At 54.6% G+C, this 15,842-nt stretch overlaps 1 protein-coding gene and 1 long non-coding RNA gene across 5 annotated transcripts in view; one reads left to right on the top strand and one right to left on the bottom strand.

Moving 5' to 3' along the window:
- The window catches only part of SCNN1G (sodium channel epithelial 1 subunit gamma), a 63,439-nt gene extending 62,220 nt beyond the window's left edge, over positions 1–1,219 (top strand). The window contains exon 13 of one of the 2 annotated variants that reach the window (XM_070063721.1): positions 397–1,219. In XM_070063721.1, coding sequence (XP_069919822.1) covers positions 397–777 — 381 coding nt within the window. In that variant the 3' untranslated portion in view covers positions 778–1,219. 2 annotated transcript variants of the gene reach the window in all.
- Positions 1,220–1,733: 514 nt separating this feature from the next.
- LOC127491490 (uncharacterized) lies at positions 1,734–11,895 on the bottom strand. 3 transcript variants are annotated; one of them, XR_007920213.2, is made up of 4 exons: positions 11,349–11,895; positions 4,304–4,402; positions 3,354–3,723; positions 1,734–2,001 (listed from the first exon to the last, which is right to left on the bottom strand). It is a non-coding gene; the product is annotated as an uncharacterized lncRNA (long non-coding RNA). The 3 variants fall into 3 exon arrangements; XR_007920215.2 differs by having other exon boundaries at positions 3,354–3,636; XR_007920214.2 differs by having other exon boundaries at positions 4,351–4,402; positions 11,349–11,892.
- Between the last annotated feature and the right edge of the window lie 3,947 nt (positions 11,896–15,842).

The raw sequence follows: 15,842 nt of genomic DNA, 5'->3' as shown, positions 1-15,842 counted from the left end.
CCAGGAGGCAGCCAGTTATGGCCCAAGTGCTTGGGTGCCTGCCACCCACGTGGGAGGCCCAGATGGAGCTCCAGGCTCCCGGGGTCCAGCTTCACCCAGCCCCAGCTGTTGCAGACATTTGGGGAGCGAACTGGCAGGTGAAAGCTCTCGGTCTCCGCCTCTCAAACAGAATGAAAATAAATATAAATAAATAGAAGGGCTGCCAAGGCCCAGCCAGGCCTCAGGGCAGACTGGCAGAGCTGGGGGATGCGGGGGGGGGGGGGAGCCTCCCCACTTCTTCTCCAGGCCTGCTCAGGGGCAGCACCTAGCGCGTGGCTCCCCTGGGAACTGGGGTCCCTGTCCGGGCTGGTGGGGGAGCAGGGCCCTCTTGATGGTGTGGCTCGGCGTCCCCTGCAGATCGAGATGCTTCTGTCCAATTTCGGTGGCCAGCTGGGCCTGTGGATGAGCTGCTCCGTCGTCTGCGTCATCGAGATCATCGAAGTTTTCTTCATCGACTCCCTCTCCATCGTCACCCGCCGCCAGTGGCAGAAAGCCAAGGAGTGGTGGGCCCGGAGGAAGGCAGCGCCCAGCGCCGAGGCGCCCTCCGGCGCCCAGGGCCAGGAGAACCCCGCCCTCGAGGTAGACGACGACCTGCCCACGTTCACCTCCGCCCTGAGCCTGCCTCCCGCCCCGGGGGCCCAGGTGCCCGGGACGCCGCCCCCCAGGTACAACACCTTGCGCCTGGAGAGGGCCTTCTCCCAGCAGCTCGCGGACACCCGGCTGCCGGATGAGCCCTGAGACAGGGGTGGGAAGAGAGAAGATCGAGTCGGGACCTAGAGCCAAGGTCTGAGAGGGAGCCTCCTGCCCGCGCTCTGGGCTTTTCCGGGCACTAACTGGACGCCTGCAGTGAACAACCACACGGCCCCGGCATGTACGGGGCGACCCGCGGGACCCCGCGCAGCTGCACTCAAGGGGTCCGCGGATGAGGCTGTGTCCTGCGGCGCCAGAGACAGAGACCAGGACCCAGGAGCCGCGCCGGCTGCAAGCGAGCCCTGGAGAGAGAAGGACCCCCGCGGAGCCCCAGGTCCGGGGTATCACCCCATCCCGCAGCCTGAGCTGCGCCCAAGGATGTGACCCGAGGGGAATGGACGGCGGCTGCTCCGGGCCAAGGACAGGAGGCGGCCTCCGCGCTGGAGCCGAGGCTGTTTGTGAATAAACTGTCCTCTGTCGTTGGCTCTGGGGCGAGGCGTCCTCTGTGCGCTCAGGCAGGAGCTGGCCCAGGGCGCTGGTGCGGAGAGGCGCGTAGGAGCTCCGGGGTGTGGCAGGAACGTCCTGGCTGGGGGGCGGGCGGGGGGGGGGGCAAGGGTGGGGCCATGCTCTGAGACGTAAAAAGTGCCCTGGTCCCTTACCCAACAGAAAGGAACCATTGAAGGGCACCGCTGGGCTTTCCTGCCCAATGGTTGCCCAGGGCATAAAGGATTGCGCACCCATAGCCTGCCCAGCTGTTCTACGGATCAGCCCAGCACCAGTCCGGGACAGACCCCCCACTACCCTCACCAACAAGCCAGCTGCCACGGACAGCCCCTCCCTGCCACCCGCAGCCCGCCAGCGCCATGACAGCCAGACGTCTTAACGCTCGTGGAAGGTGTTCCGGGTGCCGAGGACTGTTTTAAGCACTTAACACAGATTAGCATAGGGGATGGTGAACTACAGCCCCGAAGCCAAATCCTGGTTTTGCCCATAAGCTAGAAATGTTTTGTTTTCGCTTCGAATTTTTGTTTATTTATTTATTTATTTTCATCTTCTTTGAAAAGCAGAGAAAGGGGGCGGGGGGGAGAGAGAGAGAGAGAGGGAGAGAGGAGATCTTTCATCCATTGGTTCACACCTCCATATGCCGTCAACAGCTTGGGCTGGGTCAGGCTGAAGGCAGAAGCTAGGAATTCAATCCAGGTCTCCCACGTGGTGGCGGGGGGCCAGGTACTTGGGCCATCCTCTTCTGCCTCCAAGCATATTAGCAGGAAGCTGGAATTGGAAGCAATTCGAACTCAGCACTCCAGTGTACAGAATGTGTCCCAAGAGACATCTTAACCACCTCTCCCAAATGGCTGCCCCTGTTTCCACTTTTAAATAGCTACAATGTATCAAGACTATTTTCTGACTTATGAAAATGATATGAGGTTCAATGTGTATAAATAAAGCTTTATTGGCACACAACAAGGCCCACTCATTGCTTGCGGCTGCCAGGGCGCTACAACGGCAGGATTCAGTGGTTAGCACGCAGACCCTCCAAGCCAGCAGAGCCTGAGGTGTACCTTCCCTGACCCTCTCCAGGAAAAGACTCGCGTGCTAAGTAGGCGTGGCTATCTCATTTCGCAGGCGAGGAAGCTGCCGCATAGAACAGTTATTTGGCTAAGCTGAGCCACTAGGAAGTTGCAGAGCTGGGACTTGCACCCAGGCAGTGTGGCTGCAGAGCCTGCGTGCGGTATCACTCCATCATCTTGTGTCTAACCCGAGTCTGCAGCTTTTACAGGTGAGGTCGGTGTCGTTTTGGGTGAGAACGGGGGAGGCTCAACCCCCTGGCTACAGGGTGAAAGGGAAGGGGAAAGGTTAGCACGTCAGGACTGACCCCTGCAGGGATGGCTGCTGGCGGAGATTTTAGGCTCTGGGAGAGAGGGGCTGTGGGGCCCTGCCTGGACACCTCTCTGCTCCTTGTGGTTGCCCCGCTGCCTCTCCTGAGGGTTGGCACTGCCAGGAGGTACCTCCCAGCCAGCAGGGAGGTCACTGTGACCCCGAGCTGGATGGAGCTCCCCTTAGGAGTGGGCTCAGAAGCCAGGGCTGCTACCGGCCCGCATCGGGTTACAGAGGGCTCGAGCCTGGCTTCTGTCCGTGCTGGGCTCCAGTGGCTGCAGCCGGTGCCGACAGGAAACCCGCAGTGGATGGTTTACCCCGGGCACTGCCCAGAGAGGAGCTTCCTCCTCCTCCTCCTCCCCGTGGCTGGGGTGGGGGAGCTGTGCCCTCGAATTCATAGAATTGGCCAGTCTCGGCACAAAGTCGCAGGCAGGAACCCTTCCAGGGAGGCTGGGTGGCTGCTGGGTGTGTCAAGGTGAAGCCAGGAGCGTCTGGGACCGACGGCTGCCTACTCCTGTCCCTGCACGCAGGTGTGTACACCCGTGGCTCCCGCAGTGCCCTCCCAGGCCACGAGCAAACGTCACCACCTCTGTCAAGTCTTAAACCTTCCCTTGCCCCAGGAGTTTGCACGTCCATGTGATAGCATTGTTACCCTTTGATATAATTTTTTAGAAAACTTAATTTGAAAGGCAGAATTAGAGAGAGAGAGAGAAACAGACATCATCTTTATCCACTGGTTCACTCACCAAATGGCTGCAATGGCTAGGCCGAAGCCAGCTGCCAGGAATTCCACCTGGGTCTCTCGCATGGGTGGGGGGGTCCAAGGACTTGGGCCATCTTCTGCTGCTTTCCCAGGTATATTATCAGGGAGCTGGATCGGAGGTGGAGCAACCAAGACTCTTAACTGGTGCCCATATGGGATACTTGGGTTGCAGGCCACAAGGCCAGCCCCTGATGCAATATTTGTATCCATTTGTTTGACTCAATATTTGTATCCATTTGTTTGACTCTCTCCTTAGAACATGAGCTCTGTGAGAGACAGAATGGTGTCAGCTCTTTGTCCCCAGCTTGACGCAGGACTGAGCCTGGTGTTGCATTTATGAAAAGGTGTTGAGGCTAATGAAAACAAGAACAACAATGATATTAATGGCTAATATTTCTTGAGCACTCATTGTTTGCCTGAAATTGCTCAGCACTTCCACCCAGGCAGCTTATGGAGTTCTCACAGCTCAGGTACTTTTGCAAATACAGAAGCAGAGAGAGGCATGGAGAGTTCTCCTCCTGCGCACGCTGTGAGTTCAGTGGTGGGCCCAGGCCAGCGGCTGGAGCCCACACATGCACTTGACCACAAAGGCAGTGCCCTGGGCCTGTCCCGGAGACCAAGTTTGTCTGCCCCAGAGGAAGTCGCTGGCACTCTCTGGCATCAGGTCCAGCCTGCTCAGCCAGGCACCTTCTCGCCCCAGATCGTGGAGGGGGAGAAGGTTCATTCCCAGACCCCCTCGTGGGCAGCCACAGAGGCCAGGGGTTCCTGAATCCCAAGGACAATGACTCCGCAAGGATGCTGGTGCTTAGTGTGTGCTGCTGTCCTCATGGCTCCTCTGACAACCCCATCCGGTCCCCTAGTCCCAGACACCAGTGTCCCACCACCCACAGACCATCCCCTGATGAATGAGAGGCGCCTCAAGCTCATGTGCACCTTGCAAACCTGCACCCCAAGGGGAGACCGTGAATAAAGACTCTAACCTCTCCTGGGACAGACCGGGCCACGTGGGGGTCATCAAGGGTCACTGGGTCACTGTAGAGAGAAAGGAAGCCAATGGTGGGGGGCAGGGAGTAGAAAACGAAGACCCCAGGGCTCTGAGGTTTAAGAAGTGGCAAGAATGCGAGAAAGGGCCAGGACAAAAGATGAAAAAGGCCACCACTGCTGCCTTCTCCTCCTCCTCCTCCTCCTCCTCCTCCTCCTCCTCCTCCCCCTCTTCCTCCTTCTCCTCCTCCTCCAGCCCCTGCCTCCCAGGGCCCCACTTCCCTTCCCTCCACCAGGCTGCTCCCTAGGGCAGATCCCGTCACTTCCTGCTTGGATGCCTTTGGAAGGGAGACTCCAGAAAGAGGACTCACAAATCAAGCCCCGCCCCCAGGCCCGACATGTGTCCATTTCCTGAGCTGACTGTGTCCAGCTCCAGCTCCAAACCAATCATGAGCAAGGATTCTGCAGACCCCTTGCTCCCCCAGTAGGGACTTTCCCAACCTGCAGGCATGCCCCCAAATAGCCCAGTAACACCACTCTGTGACCCCCTGGGGCTGGCGGAAGCGAGCAACACCACCATTGGAAGGCGTGTGCTGTGCAAAAGAAGGAAGTGTAGCTGCAGAGAACAGAGTCAGGGACAAGCCGAAGTGTCCCATGCCCGGGGTGGGGGGGAGCAGATGACTGCCACACCTCCCCACCAAGAAAACCCCCGCCCAGCTCCCCTCCGTGCCAGTCGGTGGAACCGCTTCCCACCACGCTGTGTCCGTTGCACTGGAGAAGTCCCCAGTAGCTGTTGTCTGGCCTCTTGTCAATTTCTATCTGCAGGTGAGCCAAAGAACCTGGGGCTCCCCGTCGCCTGGTACACAGGTATCACTCCCTATGGTGATGACTTCAGACGGTGAACACACCTAACTGTTGTGCCCAACCCTGCCCTCTCCCTTCCTCCACTCAGCCGAGACCAGGTACAAATGTTGCCATCTCCAGTCTCCCCTTGTCTTGGCAAGTTGGGCAATAAATAGCATTGACGGGTGGAATAAGCTGCCCATTCCATTTCTCTTAATGTGCACACTCAGGGGTGAGTGTCTGGTACAGTGGTTAAGATCCAGCTTGAGACACTCACATTTCAGATCGGAGGGCCTGGGTTCCAATGCCATTGCCACTTCTGATTCCAGCTTCTTGCTGGTGTGCACCCTGGGAGGCAGCAGGTGATAGCTCGTGTAGTCGGGTCCCTGTGACCCATGCAGGAGATCTGACTTAAGCTCCCAGCTTCAGGCTTTGGCCTGACTCAGCACTTGCAGGCACTTGGGAGATGAACAAGCAGCTGGGAGCTCTATCTCTCCCTGCCTTTCAAATAAGTGAAATAAATCAATTAAAACAATTTTTGAAATGTGCAGAGTTAAAGCCCCAGTTCAGCGCCCACAAGCCTTCAGCATTCACACCCTGTTCATCTCCCTTTCTGAACAAAGGACGCACTGTCCCAGGGCCCGCAGCTCTCCAGCCGCCTAACTCGCATTAAACAGCATCATTTTCTCACCGCACTTGTTTGCTCAGTTCCCGTCTACTTGCTGTAAACCATCCCGGTGTCTCCATTAGTCTCGCGGTGAACAAGCGCTTATTCATTGCACAGATGTGTGTTGAGCATTGCATCAGTTTGCTATGGGTGCCGTAAGAAATAACCACAAATGCCGGGCTTTCGAACAATAGAAATGAGCTCTGTGAGGGCTGCGGAGGCCAGAGGTCTAAGACAACTGTGACGGGGTGAGATTCCCGGTGCCGGCAGGGCTGTGTGTGCTCCGGGGCTCTAGACGAGAATGTGGCCTTCCGTGGCACCTGACCCCTTCCCCCATCTTCAGGGCCAGCACAGCAGCTCTGTGCTCATGTCTCTGGTTCTGCCTCTTTTCCACAAGGACACTTGGGATTGTGTTTGAGGTCCACCCGGATAATCCAGGGTGGTCTCGCCCTCTGACGACCCTTGCCACATCAGACCTGCAGAGCCTCCTCTTGTGTCACGGAAGGTAACACTCACAGGTTTTGGGGATTATATGTGGATATTTGGGGTACACCGAGGGAATTATTCGGCTTCCCACAGGGTTCACCATGTGCCACACACTGCTGTAGGAGCTGGGGTCACGTCTGGACGCCAAGCAGACAAAACTCCCAGCCCACATAGAACTTTTGTACTACCAGGGTTGGGGGGGGGGGGACAGACATAATGACCACTGAGATAAGGAATAAGTCACTTACGTGGCTGTCACAAAAAGGGCTACGGACGTGGCCAAGCAAAACCACAGAACAGAGCAGGGGCAGGGCCAGGGGGCTGGGCCAGCATTATTTGGTCAGGGGAGACCTGGAGAGGGTGTGAGCTGAGCAACTTGAAGGGGTCATGCGTTCAGATATATGTGAGAGAAGACGGTTCCGGACAGAGGAAGGAGCCAGCAGTAGCGAAAAAGTTTCCATTTAAAATGAACTTATGGGGCCAGCGCTGTGGTGCAGCGGGTTAAAGCCCAGGCCTGAAGTGCTGGCATCCCATGTGGGCGCCGGTTCTAGTCCCGGCTGCTCCTCTTCCCATCCAGCTCTCTGCTATGGCCTGGGAAAGCAGTAGAAGATGACCCAAGTCCTTGGCTCCCTGTACCCGCATGGGAGACCTGGAGGAAGCTCCTGGCTCCTGGCTTCGGATCGGCACAGCTCCGGCTATTGCGCCCAATTTGGGAGTGAACCATCGGATGGAAGACCTCTCTCTCTCTCTGCCTCTCCTTCTCTCTCTATGTAACTCTGACTTTGAAATAAAGAAAATAAATCTTTTTTAAAAAATGTGCTGAAGCTGGGCAGTGGGGTTGTACTAAATGCCATCGTAGTGCACACTTTATTGATATTGATTTATTTTATTTGAAATGCAGAGTCATAGAGATCCTCCACCCACTGATTCACCTTCCAAACGCCTCCAACAGTCTGGGCTAGACCAGGCTGAGTCCGGGTCTCCCAGGTGGGCGCAGGGCACCTGTGACTTCAGCATCACCTGCTGCCTCCCAGGGTGCACGTTAGCAGGAAGCTGGAGCAGAGGCAGAATTGGGGCTGGAAACCAAATACTCCAGGTGTCTAAGCAGCATCCTAGCCAGCAGGCCAAATACCTGCCTCCTTTCCTATTTTTATACACCACATATTTGAGGACACTTCAAAAAGTTCATGAAAAAAAAAGTTTATTTTGGTGCAAAATTTTTAGAAATGAATGCATAATTTTTTCATAGTATGCATTTTCCATGAACTTTTTGAAGAACGTTCATATGTCTTTTATGCCGCCTTCTTGTAGTTCATGATTTTACACAATTTTATTTTTTTAAAAAAAGTTTATTTAGGGGCTGGCGCTGTGGCACACCAGGTTGAAGCCCTGGCCTGAGGCGCCGGCGTCCCATATGGGCCCTGGTTCTAGTCCTGGCTGCTCCTCTTCCAATCCATCTCTCTGGCGAGGCCTGGAAAAGCAGTGGAGGATGGCTCAAGTCCTTGGGCCCCTGCACCCGCATGGGGGGCAGGAGGAAGCTCCTGGCTCCTGGCTTTGGATTGGTGCAGCTCCGGCTGTTGCGGCCATCTGGGGAGTGAACCATTGGATGGAGGACCTCTGTATCTATCTCTGCCTCTCTCTGTAACTCTGTCTTTCAAGTAAATAAAATAAATCTTTAAAAAAAAATAAGGTTTATTCAGAAGGCAGAGTGATAGCATGAAAGGGAGAGAGAGATCTTCCACCCTCTGGTTCACTCCCAAAATGGTTGGGGCTGAGCCAGGTGGCAGGGGCCCAAGCACTTGAACCATCTTCTGCTTCCTTCCCAGGCGCATTAGCAGGGAGCTGGGTTGGAAGTGGAGCAGCGGGGACTCGATCCAGCACTCAGATATGGGATGCAGGTGTCCAAGCGGTAGCCTCTGCACCACAGTGCACAACAATTTTAAACCTCAGAAAAGAAAGAAAATGGTGAGTGGGGAGCCACATAGGTGTTGCCTGGCCGGTAACAGCAGCTGGAGCTCAGGGGAATACCCAGGGCAAACCTCTCTCTCTCTCTCTCTCTCTCTCTCTGGCTCTGTCCCCGCCCTCCTCCAGGGAGACAGTTTTGAGAAATGGCCAGCGCCCTGGGAAGTCTCCAGCCAGGCCCCACTCCGGCTCAAGCGTCGAGGGCCACCTCCCAGCACACTGACAAAGGATTCCAGCTCCTCTCCCAGGGCAGAACCAACCCAGGGTGGAGAAGGGCCCGGATGAGCCGGATTCCTGAGACACGTGCTCTAATTGCCAGCTGAAGGAGCCTCTTTGTGCCCAGCTGCAAGTGGAAGGAGCGGGAGGAGGAGATGAGACAGAACTGATTGTTATGGCGCTCCCGTTCCGTCTGCCCGTCTGCCCCTGCCTGGGCTGCTCCTATCTCTGAGCCGACCTGCAAGGCGTTTGTTGGACAAATCTGCAGTCTGGCCTCCACTCAGGAGTCTGACAGCTATCTTTTGTTCTTTGGAATAACATCATTAAAATACATTTTTATTTGTATTTATACAAAAGTAATTAATGTTGTGTTAGGAGGCTTGTTTGCAAGTGACAGAAGCAACTCATGTTGGATTAAGAAAAATGAAACAGCGTAGACTTAGGCTCATGGAACTGAGAAGTCCAAGGGTCTCTAGCTTCAGGTATGGCTGGATCCAGGGACTTAAAACGTGAGAGTGAAACTGTCGCTTCCCAACTCTGATCTGTGCTTCCCCTTGTGTCAGTTCCACTCTTGTGTCAAGACAGATGCTGAAGCCCCAGACATGTGTTGTGTCTCTCAACAGCCCTGGAAGAAAGACAGCTTCTCCCTTAACATTATTCTGGAAAACACAATTGTTGAGTGGGCTTGCCTGGAACATACTTGGGCGGTGGGCTTCTTCTGGAAGCAAACACTGCAGGCAAAGGAGTGAAATGCTGCGATTGGCCAGGCCTGGACGAGGGAGCAGGTGCACTCTCCAAAGCCACACGGAAAGCAAATGTGGGGCCAGTGCTGTGGTGTAGCAGGTGAAGCTGCCACCTGTGACGCCAGCATCCCCTATGGGCGCTGGTTCAAGACCTGGCTGCTCTGCTTCCAATTTAGCTACCTGCTAATGGACCTGGGAAAGCATCAGAAGGTGGCCCAAGCGCTTGGGCTCCTGCACCCATGTGGGAGATGGTGAAGAAGCTCCTGGCTCCTGGCTTTGGCATGGCCCAGCCCTGGCCATTGTGGCCATTTGGGGAGTGAACCAGTGGATGGAAGACCTCTCACTCTCTCTCCCCATCTCTCTCTGTCTCTCTGTATATCTCTGTAACTCTGCCTTTCAAATAAATAAGAAATAAATCTTTAAAAAAAAAAAAAAGCAAGCAAATGGGATTGTCCAAGAGCCACCAGCGCTCAGCACAAATAACAGATACCTGCCAGACACTGGGAAAGTGGAAATTTTCAGAAAAGCACAAAGAAGAAAACACAGACCAGCCACGACTCCACCACGACAGGCTTCCTTTGGGCTGTGTTTGCACACACAGGGAAATCAATCGAGCCCCGAGGATCTCCTAGCCCAGCAACGGGAGAATGCTCAACCTGACCAGGACAAGAGAAGAACAGCAGTGGGCACTCGGACGAGACAGTGAGGCCGGTCCCCATGGGTCCCCGCCAACACCTGTCGGCCCACAGGTGTCTGCCAACCTCCACACAGATTCCTCACCTCCAGCCCCTCCAAAGTGCTCATCCACTCACCCACTCATGTGGCCATCCGCCCATCCTGCCACCCACCTGCCCGGTACTCGTCTTTAAAGCGCCAAGGTCAGAATGCCTGGTTCTCACCCCAGTCCCAACACTGACTAGCCGTGTCACTCTGGGAAGTCGCTCACCTTTCCCCATCTATAAAGACATTACTAACATCTGCTGCACACGAGCCTTGTGAGGATAAAGTGAGCACGGCAGATGCCAGGTCTGCTCGAGGGCCCAGCTCACGAGAGATCCTCAGCAGAGTCTGCTGGCTGGGGTTTGGGTGGTGTTTTTATGACAACAGGTACTTGCCACACTCCAGGGGCTGCTGAATGGGCCACAGCCTACAGGTTTTCTTTCTCCCTGCTACCCTGGAGACAGAGTCTTGGCTGCAAGAACTTTTAGACCCACAGAGAAATGTCCTTTGGAATGCCCTGATAAAAAGGTTAAAAGAAAAAAAAAATCACAAAGTTCTCAAGGCAGGCATCTAGGATCTCCCAACTTCAGGCCGAGCTGAGAAGTCGCCACACTGGATGGACGGACGTCAGCACCCCTTGTGGTGCTGATTTGGGGAGTGGGTGGCCAAATGCTAGCCCAGCCTTCAGGGACGGTTTATGGAAATGATGGGGTTCCGGGACCTTCCCCCTCCCAGGTGGGGAGGGGGGTGGGGGAGGCATCCACCGCCTCCTCCCACGCGGCAGAGGTGTTGGGGAAGGGAGGAAGCTTGTTCACCAGGTGGGAAATTGGATGTTGTTTTCTCGGCCATGGCTGGAGGTCCTGGAAGAATGTTCCAGGTCTTTGTGAGTGATGGATGCAGCTTGGGAAGTAAAGGGGTCCGTGGTTTGTCCTGAGCCAGCTTGTTCCAAAGGCTGTATCCTGAGTCTCAAAGGAAAGATGGAAAAGGGACAGGAACAGAGAGTGGGGGCCTGAGTCACCAGCCCATGTGGCCAGGAGGGGGCTCAGCCCAGCCGGGGTGGGGCCCCGCCAGTGGCCAGGTGCCTGGTCCTGAGCGTCCTGCCTCCCTAGCGGGCTGCTTCCCCCACCCCAGCATCCTCAAGGTGGGCCTGACATTCCCCAGGGCCCTCTCTGCCACCTCCCTCCCTCCCACTCTTTGCTGCCCTGCTCCTTTGAGGCTGCTGGCGTCTGCGACTTCATCCTTCCCCACGATCACCCAGATCCCCTGAGCAAGCCAGCTCTTGCTCTCCTCTTCCTTCATTCCTGATTTTTCGGGTGCTGGCATCGGCTTTGATCCAGGAGTGGGGAAGTACGCGACTCACCTAAATGAAGCCGCTACAGATGCGTCTCGCTTTAAGCACGGACAGACCCAGGTGTTCAGCCAGTCCCAGGGCTCCATTACCGGTCCCCCGCTTCCTCTTCCTTGAGGCCTTGCTCCAGGGGACAGAAAGATGCCTCCGACACCCACAACTGCCCCCAAGCTGCCATCGCTCTCACAGCTCATTCATGTTCAAGAAGACCAGTTTATATTCCCCTAGTTTACGTGCATCGACTCTGATTGGTCCTATCTGGGTCACATGCCCAGCTCTGAACCAATCACAGTGGTCGGAAGTTGGAATACCCTCCCCGGCCCTGTCCACATTATATGCCCATCATCCTTGATGAGAGTGAGCTCCGCCCAAGGCACAAGGGTCTCCAAAGACCAGCGGCTGGGTAAACAAGCATAGGGCCTCCTACTTGAACTCTGAATGGCTCTCAGAATTTCTTGAATTCCTCAATTCCAAGAACGTCCATCTTCATCGCTCAGCAGCCACCCACTCCCGAGGCTGCACCTGCAGTAAAGGTCCCGTCCCTCCACGCTGCTTCTCTTTGCCTCCTTCTAACCTTGCTCTTTATCCAATCGCCACACCTCTTGCCCCCCCCCCCCCCCAGCTCCAACTCACCAGCCTTCTTCCCTCCCTAGGCCTCCCATGCAAACATTTCAGCCACTTTTCCAACACCTGCCTGCCCTCCCGCCCTCACAACCCTGGACCAGTCCCCAGGGGCGGTTTCTCTCTCTCTCTGCCGGAGGGGCCCAGCAGCCTGCTGGGGACGATCACACAGCTGTGCCAAGTGACCCCTAGTGCGTCCGCGGAGCCGCGGTCACTTGGATGAGGTTCCCGGGCCTCTGCTGTGCGCGGGAATCACCGGGGGATCCAATGGGAGGTGCAGATTCCCATTTGTGAGGCATCACGGAGAAATGCGGTTCAGCTCCCGCAGGAGTGAGGCTGACACTGCCGGTCCTCGGGCTGCGCCCTGAGCGGCGTGGCTTTTGGTCAGTTCCCTTAGCCTTCCTCAGGACATCCTCCAGCTACAAACCGCCTGGGGCGCCTTTACACACGGTGATCAGGCCTCTTCTGTGGACTGGTGCTGTAACAGATCCGGGTTGGAGACCAAGAGGGTACCTAATTCTAACAAGTTCCGGGAGACTCTTTTCCTCTGGGATGATCCGGGGAAACCCTGCTCTCCAGCATCCTTTGGTTTGTGTGACTCAGTTTGGCACCCCGGGCAGGCGCTGTTGCCCACAAGCTCCGCCCACGCCTCCTCTCCCTAACCCTCAGCAGGTGCGCCACCTCCTGCGACCCAGACGGAACTCAAGTGGGTGGGCAGGAACGAGTTCTCCTGTCTGTAAACTTTAGTTACCTTTGCCCTTGGCTTTGCTCATTCTCTCCCCCCAAGCAGGTGCGACGCCCTTCCTCCCCTCCCTGTTCTAGCGCTGCCCCTCCACACGCGCTGGGTCTCCAGCCTCCCCCAGCTTCCTGGCCCCCTCTCTGGCCAGGGAAAGCTCTTCTGGCCCTGAAACCCCTCCGTCCCCAGCTCCGTTCACCACGGAACTTCTTGTTGCTCGCATCCACCAATATCCTACAATGCCACAATTTAAAAAGTGATATTTCTATGCCAGTAAATATATTTTTAAAACTTAAAAAAAAAAAAAACCTTTCATTTTGAAATCACTTTAGGCTTACAGACAAGGCAGGAGAGTGTGGAGAGTTCTTGATTCAAGTTCTCCTAATCTTAACAAAGCACAGGATATTGGTCAAAGCTAAGATGTGAATGTTGGCACAACCCAAGGGGCTGAACCGGACACTTTATTCAGTGTCGCCAGTTTTTCCACTGATGTCCAAAAAATGTTTATTTCTAATCATACTACAATGCCTCCATTCCCCATTCTTCTAGAAAGTATGAATATAAAATGGAAAAAAAAAATCTTGGGCACAAAAACCACCATCCAGACACCAGTGCAATTAACATTTTGTCATCTCTCCTGCAATGGCTCTAGATCATAGTGTTTTGTTTTGTTTTGTTTTGTTTTGTTTTGACAGGCAGAGTGGACAGTGAGAGAGAGAGAGAGAGAGAGAGAGAGAGTGAAAGGTCTTCCTTTGCCATTGGTTCACCCTCCAATGGCCACTATGGCCGGCGCACTGAGGTCGGTGCACCACACTGATCCGAAGGCAGGAGCCATGTGCTTCTCCTGGTCTCCCATGTGGGTGCAGGACCCAAGGACTTGGGCCATCCTCCACTGCACTCCCGGGCTACAGCAGAGAGCTGGACAGGAAGAGGAGCAACCCGGACAGAATCTGGCGCCCCAACCGGGACTAGAACCCTGGAGTGCCAGCGCCGCAGGTGGAGGATTAGCCTAGTGAGCCGTGGCACCGGTTTAGATCATAGTTTTTAAAAATTTTTATTTATTTTATTTTATTTGAGTGGGAGAGAGAGAGAGAGTGAAACAAAGAGTCAGAGAGAGACCTCCCGGCCACTGAGTCACTTAGCAAATGCCCACAACAGCAGGGCTGGATCAGGTCAAAGCCGGGAGCCCAGAGCTCAATCCTGGTCTCCCGCCTGACTTGAGCCATCATCTTCTGTTTGCCAAAGTGTGCATTACCCAGAGGCTGGAATCAGGAGTGGAGCGGGACTCAAACCCAGGCACTCTGATATGGGCGTGGATGTCACCAGCAGTGTCTCACCTGCTGCATCAAATGTTTGCCTCTAGATCATAATTTTTATTTTATTAAAAATTTGTTTTGGGGGCCGATGTTCTGGCATGGAGGGTTAAGCTGCCACTGCCAAACCAGCATCCCATATGGGTACCGGTTTGAGTCCTGGCTGTTCCACTTTCAATCCAACTTCCTGCTAATGTGTGGGAAAGCATTGGAAGATGGCCCAAGTGCTTGGGCCCCTGCACCCATGTGGGTGACCTGGAAGAAGCCCTTGGCTCCTGGCTTCAGCCTGGCACTGCCTCGGTTGTTGTAGCCAAATGGGGAGTGAACCAGAAGATGAAAGATCTCTCTCTCTGTCTTCCCCCTGTTTCTCTGTAACTCTGCCTTACAAATAAATAAAAATGAATCTTTTAAAAAATGTGCTTTGAACTTTTGGACAGGTCCTAGACTCACGAGGGGCAGCATTCACAAGGTAGAGGATGTGTGGAAAAACTCTCCTCCCAACCTGTTTCCCACTTATACACTTTCTTCCTCTCCCAATCTACTGAGCAGATCAAGACGCGTTAAAGGCTGAAGGTAGCCGGCGCCGCGGCTCACTTGGCTAATCCTCCACCTGCGGCGCCGGCACCCTGGGTTCTAGTCCCGGTCGGGGCACTGGTTCTGTTCCGGTTGCTCCTCTTCCAGTTCAGCTCTCTGCTGTGGCCCAGGAAGGCAGTGGAAGATGGCCCAAGTGCTTGGGCCCTGCACCCATGGGAGACCAGGAGAAGCAACCTGGCTCCTGGCTTTGGATCAGTGCAGCGTGCCGGCCATAGCGGCCATTTGGGGGGTGAACCAACAGAAGGAAGACCTTTCTCTCTGTCTCTCTCTCTCACTGTCTAACTCTGCCTGTCAAAAAAAAAAAAAAAAAAAAAAAAAAAAAAAAAAAAAAAAAGGCTGAAGGTAAGTTCTGGAATGAATAAGCCATTATTTTTCTCAGCCAACCCTTCGTTGCTGAATACCTGGGTTTTTCTACTGACCGAAAAATTCCAGACCTCCCCTTTGGCTCAGCTGTCCAACTATTTCCTTAGAATGAATCCCTAGTGGCTGGCTCCAAGAGTGTGTGCTTTAGGGAGCTTTTTGATTTAAAATGGCTTTCTACAAAGGAACACACCACTTCCCTCTCCTGGGCCCCTCCAGGCTATCAGACTGGACCAAGCAGAGGGGCCCCGGTCTGATTGTTTATCTGCATTTCTTTTCTAAGTGGAGAGCTTAGGTCGTGTTTATTTAGCACCTATTACAAACACATTCTTGGGAAAACAGCCTTAGCCAGCTGCCTCCACCTCTTCACTCCCCAGGGGACTCCTCAGCTCCTTCCAGTCCGTAGCCCCTCACCCCTCTGCTGCCTTGACAAGGCTGCCACAGAGGCGTCCAATCGAACGGGCCCATCGCCTCCTCCCCCTGTTGACTCTCCCTGTCACTGGACATTGCAGAGCAGGCCAAGCCTCCGTCACTGAACAGGATGCACCAGGCCATCCTTTAAAAAAAATTTATGGTTGTCAGGCTGAGCCTGTGTTTGTTTAATCTGCTTTCTTTATAGAATTTACAATTTTATGTAACCCATCCAAGCTTTGACAAATGCATATAGTCACAAAGCCACATCTGGATGGACAATGTTCCCACCATCCCCGAAGTTTCCATCAGAAACCTCTTTGCTGTCAATACCTCCATGTTCTCAATCCCTGCCAACCATGAATCTGCTTCTTATCACAATAGCTTTGCCTTTTCTAAAAGTTAATTTTTTTTTTTTTTGGCCAGCGCCGCGGCTCACTAGGCTAATCCTCCACCTAGCGGCGCCGGCAC

Source organism: Oryctolagus cuniculus, chromosome 19 (assembly GCF_964237555.1).
Source record: "Oryctolagus cuniculus chromosome 19, mOryCun1.1, whole genome shotgun sequence".
Lineage (NCBI taxonomy): Eukaryota > Metazoa > Chordata > Mammalia > Lagomorpha > Leporidae > Oryctolagus > Oryctolagus cuniculus.
This window is presented reverse-complemented; position numbering and strand designations above follow the sequence as displayed.